Below are 4,789 nucleotides of genomic sequence, written 5' to 3' on the forward strand. Positions count from 1 at the left end.
AAAACAAAACAAAACAAAAATCCCTGGAGGCCCTGCTAGACTGCCACAAAAGAGAAAGGGCTGGATGATCACAGGTAGGGCTCCGGGGATTGGGTACCTCAGGATCTCCTTGTGATTTCTTCAGAGCTGAATCACCATGCACTGTCTTCTCAGCCTTGCCTGCCTATCACTGCAGAACCCCACCCCCTCCACATTCATTTATTTTGAGTGTATATATGTGTGCTTGTATATGTGTGGGCACATGAATGGAGGTCAAAGGACAAGTTGCAGGAGTCTGATCTCAGGAAGATCATGAGTTCACATGAGACACAGTCTCAAAACCCAACCAACATGCTAGAGAAATAACTCAGCGATAAAAGCATTAACTGCTCTTAAAAAAGACCTGGATTCCTTTCCCAACACCCACATGGCGCCGTCTATAACTCCAGCTGTAAGGAATCTGATGCCCTCTTCTGTCCTCCCTGGGAAATAGGCACAAACATGGGGGGCACACACATGTGCGTGCATGCACATACAGACATGCAGGCAAAACCCTCATATGCGTAAGATAAAATAAATCATTTTTTAAAAATCAACCAAAGATTCTCATGAAATCATGGTGACTGGAGTGGGCTTGTGCATGTTTCTGGCAGAAGGGCTTGACTGTCTAGGATCAACCCTGAAGGATGATGCCATCATGGAACCATGTTTTAGCAAGAAGGTAGAGATGAGTTCTGGTTCCTAAGCTCAGTGAGGGTTACAAACCCCTGGCTGGCTAAACCCCGTCTATTCTGAGCTCCTGAGTCTGCCGGTGATGGAGCCTGTGTGTTTGCTTTCTTCCTCCCTTTTCCTTCTGGTCCCTGCCCCCCCTCCATTTTGTGACATGGTCTCATTACATAGCCAAATCTGGCCTCCAATTCCGGATCTTCCTGCCTCAGCTCCCTGTGTGCTGGCATTACAGACTTGTGCCACCGCCACTGATGAGGATCTGTGCTTTTGAGTTTCCAAGTGCTGCATGTGCTGTTTCTTTTTGAGTGACTTGTTCCGTCCCTCATTACCTGTGAAGCCTCGACAAAACTGTCTCTCACAGATTCTTCTTGTGTGCAGTATGTGTGTGGGTGATACAGGAGTGTTTTCAGGATCCTGAACTGTGGGGTCTGCTGCTCCAGTCCTGTCTCCCGGCAATGAGAGGCTGCTACACCTGTCAATCATTAGGAGAAACAGTTTCCTTGTTGACAGGGTAAGCTGGAGGCTGCTTCCCCTAAGAGGGTTCACTACCCCACTCACCTTCTCATTGGACCATGTGTTCAATGACACACCACGTCACACTACATGACACACTGCAGTCATCCAGCGGCACTGCCAACATCTCAGCCAGACTTTCTGTATCTGGGGTATAGTGGATTCTCAAGAGTGAGGAGGACGAGGTGGCTGAGAACAGCCACCAAAGACAGTTCATACTAGAAAGAGACCTGTTTGGGGCTTCCTAAAAGGCCGAGCCAGGCAGGATTTGGATTCTGATAACATGCCTTAAGTCTCAGGCTTTGTGTCTAAATTGCCACAGAGCCACCATGATGCCAGGGTCTGTCATAAAGCATGCACGGTAACAGGTAAGCCTTAGTACGCAGGCCATGTGACTGGATGAGGCTAGACTATAGCAGGCTGTGGACTGAGAAGACCTTTGGATCTGTGTGGTCACTAGTTTTGGAAGTAGCTCCCTCCAGTGGTCATTTTGTGACAAAGGCAAGCCTGTCCATGGTGAGAAGTCTCAGGGAGAAATTCCTTGAGCATCTTTTACAAAATATACTCAAATATCAAATATAATTTGGCAAATTATGTTGGCCAAAATGTATCATTTTTATACTTACTTAAATCTGTGAGGTGTTCTCTATATGCCAGGCATACAGAGAACTTTCTCCTTCCTCCCTCCCTGTTCCCTCTTTTTCCTCCATTAAAAAAAAAAAAATTGTGACAGTTACAATAGAGCCCAGGCTGGCCTCTTTGCTGTGTAGCCGAGGCCGACCTGACACTGTTTATCATTGCAAAACAAGGAGGTAAAGACCTGGGGAGGTGGCTCAGCTGGTAGAGTGTAAACCAGGTGTGTTGGTACAGACTGTAACGCCAGCATTTGGGAAGTAGGAGGATCAGAGATTTTCATCATCATCATTGCCAGTTATATAGTGAAGTTTGAGGCCCACCTGAGATACATGAAGGTTTGGTGAATTAATGCTAGCCATCACCACTGGCGGCACCTTGGTTTGCTGCCCAGGATCCATATGGTAGAAGTCTCTTTGCTGAAAGAAGCCATCTTAGACCAAGCTTATTCCAGCTGGAGAAGGTTCACCAACAAGGATGGAATGTCCTAGAAACTGAGAGCACTCTATGGTTTACCTGGAGTAACCAGGATATCTGGGTCCAAATTAAGAAATTGAACATTTGGCTGGGTATGGCGGTCCATGTCTTTAGTCCCAGCACTCCGGAGACAGGGGAAGGTGGATCTCTGTTAGTTTGAGGCCAGGTCAGCATACACAGTGAATCCAGGACAGCCAGAGCTACACAGAGAAACCCTGTCTCAAAAATCAAACAAACAAAAAAGAGAGAAGAAGGAAAAGAAATTGAGCATTTGTGTTGACAGAAATTTCTGTCCTACCCAGTCCCTCTGTGTTAGCCATGCCACCCACAGCCATTTAGTCCCAAATAAACACACAGAAGTCTACATTAATCATAAACTGGTTGGCCAAGTAGCTCAGGCTTCTTATTAATTAATTCATTAACCTATTATTCTTGTCTATGTTAGCCACGTGGCCTGTACCATTTTTCGGCAAGGCAGTCACATCTTGCTTGCTCTATGTCTGGCTTCCTTCTGCAGACTGAATCTTTCCTCCTCCCAGAATTCTCCTGTTCTCGTTGTCCTGCCCATACTCCTTGCCTGGCTACTAGCCAATCAGCATTTTGTTAAAATACAGTTGACATGGTACAGACCATTGTCCCACAGCACATTTGGTGTGAAGAAGTCAGGTATTTATTTTTTCTGATGACCCTCTTCCTTACTACATATATTTCCCTGGCAGAGAATGGTCAAGAACTTGGAGAAGGAGCTGGCATTGCTCAAGCAGGAACTGGCTATCCATGATAGCCTGGTAAGGGACTGGATATGGGGGAAGAGGGGAAGCTGCTGGGGACAGAGACCAGGGGCAAACAGCATGGTGGGTTAAGGCCAGGGGCTGTAGGATGGGTTAGGTAGCAGGAAAGGATCTGTGGTAGGCATGGTGGGGCAGGTGGAGTCCCCCAGTGGCCTACCTGGGCTTATGGTCCTGGTTCTGGTGGTCCTCAAGGCAGAGCCAGCATCTCCTACCTTGTGGTTTGCTGAAACTTCTGGTTTGAAAGAGCAGGCTTCATGTACAGTGCCATTTATTCTTCCCTTCCCCATTGCTCTCTGACACACGGACCAGACAGGAAAGCGAATGGCCAGCATAGGCATCAGATACTGTACCCTAGGTTCATACTTTGGCTCTCAGAATGGCCTTTGCTGCCCCTGCTTGGGCTCAGGTTCTTATGTAGCACATGTTCTTCATTCTTCAAGGCCAACCGCACCCTCGTGAATTACGACCCCATGGATGAAATCCAGATTGCTGAAATCAACTCGCAAGTGCGGAGGTACCTGGAGGGGACACTGGATGAGATTGATGTAAGAAGCTCTGCTGTGGGACCACCATGCTCAACTAGCTTGGACTTCCTGTCCTGAGTACTGCCATAGATGGAATGGGTGCAGTAGATGAGAAGTGGTGTAGACCCCAGTCAAGGGCCCTCAGCCCACCATGGCCTTAGCTTCCGTGTTTAGGGCTACAAACCTATGGAGCTACATACAATGTTCAGTGGGCTAGAATGCATTCTCATATCAATGTGGTTGACCTCAGGGACATGGACATAGGCGCAGGCCTTGAAGCAAAGCTGCTCTGATGGAATGTCAGGTGCGCTAGCCCTAGATGCCTCCCTGTGCAGTAGAGGGAACACAGGCTTGGCTGTGTCTGGTGACATGAAGCTGATAAAGGGTGGTGGTCAGGTTGATTGTCATTGAAGGAAACCTGCCTCTCGGGGCGCACTGCTGGAGTATAGCAGGAGAGAACAGTGGGCACGCAGGAAGAGCTCGAGAGGGGAATGACTCTTGTTTTTTTACAGTGCAGCCATAAACCTTCCACCAGGGAACTACATGGGCTGCTGTCCCACCCGGGGCAGTTCCGGGAGATCTGGTGTCCTCTTCTGGTCTTTGAGAACCAGGCAGGCAAAGCACTCATATACATAAAAATAAAAATTAAGAAAAACTTGAAAAAACTTAAAAAATAGTTTTTAATAACGGCTCAACAAGTACTTAAAGCTATTAATCAGGGACTAGGGATGTAGCTCAGTTGGTGGAGCACTTGCCTATTGTGCAAGAAGTCCTGGGTTTGCATCCCCAGCATTACATACACAGGGCCTAGTGGCACATGCCTGTACTTCCAGCACTTGGGAGGTAGAGGCAGGAGGATCAGAACTTCAGGGACATTCTCAGGTATACAGCAAGTTCCAGAATAGCCTTAAATATATAAGACCCTGTCTCAAAACAGACATATAATCAAACAACAACAACATTTTTTTTTTATTTTTTACATACCAATCCCAGTTCCCTCTTCTTTTCCTCCCTCCATCTTCCCCTCACCCCATCAGCTCCTCAGTGAGGGTAAGGCCTCCCCAACAACAAACTATTTACCAAGTGTATCTGTTTCTACATAGTGATAATACTTTGCTGAGAGGCTTTTTATTTTATTTTTGA

The 4,789-nt window shown here is 47.1% G+C and overlaps 1 protein-coding gene across 1 annotated transcript in view; it reads left to right on the forward strand.

Moving 5' to 3' along the window:
- The window catches only part of Kif9 (kinesin family member 9), a 56,490-nt gene that overhangs the window by 27,712 nt on the left and 23,989 nt on the right, over window positions 1–4,789 (forward strand). Inside the window, exons 10-11 of the mRNA XM_026779108.1 lie at window positions 3,039–3,119; window positions 3,563–3,667. Of these exons, the coding sequence (XP_026634909.1) occupies window positions 3,039–3,119; window positions 3,563–3,667 (186 nt within the window). The remainder of the gene's footprint in view (window positions 1–3,038; window positions 3,120–3,562; window positions 3,668–4,789) is intronic.

The sequence above is a fragment of the Microtus ochrogaster genome, chromosome 5, assembly GCF_000317375.1.
Source record: "Microtus ochrogaster isolate Prairie Vole_2 chromosome 5, MicOch1.0, whole genome shotgun sequence".
NCBI classification, from domain to species: Eukaryota; Metazoa; Chordata; class Mammalia; order Rodentia; family Cricetidae; genus Microtus; species Microtus ochrogaster.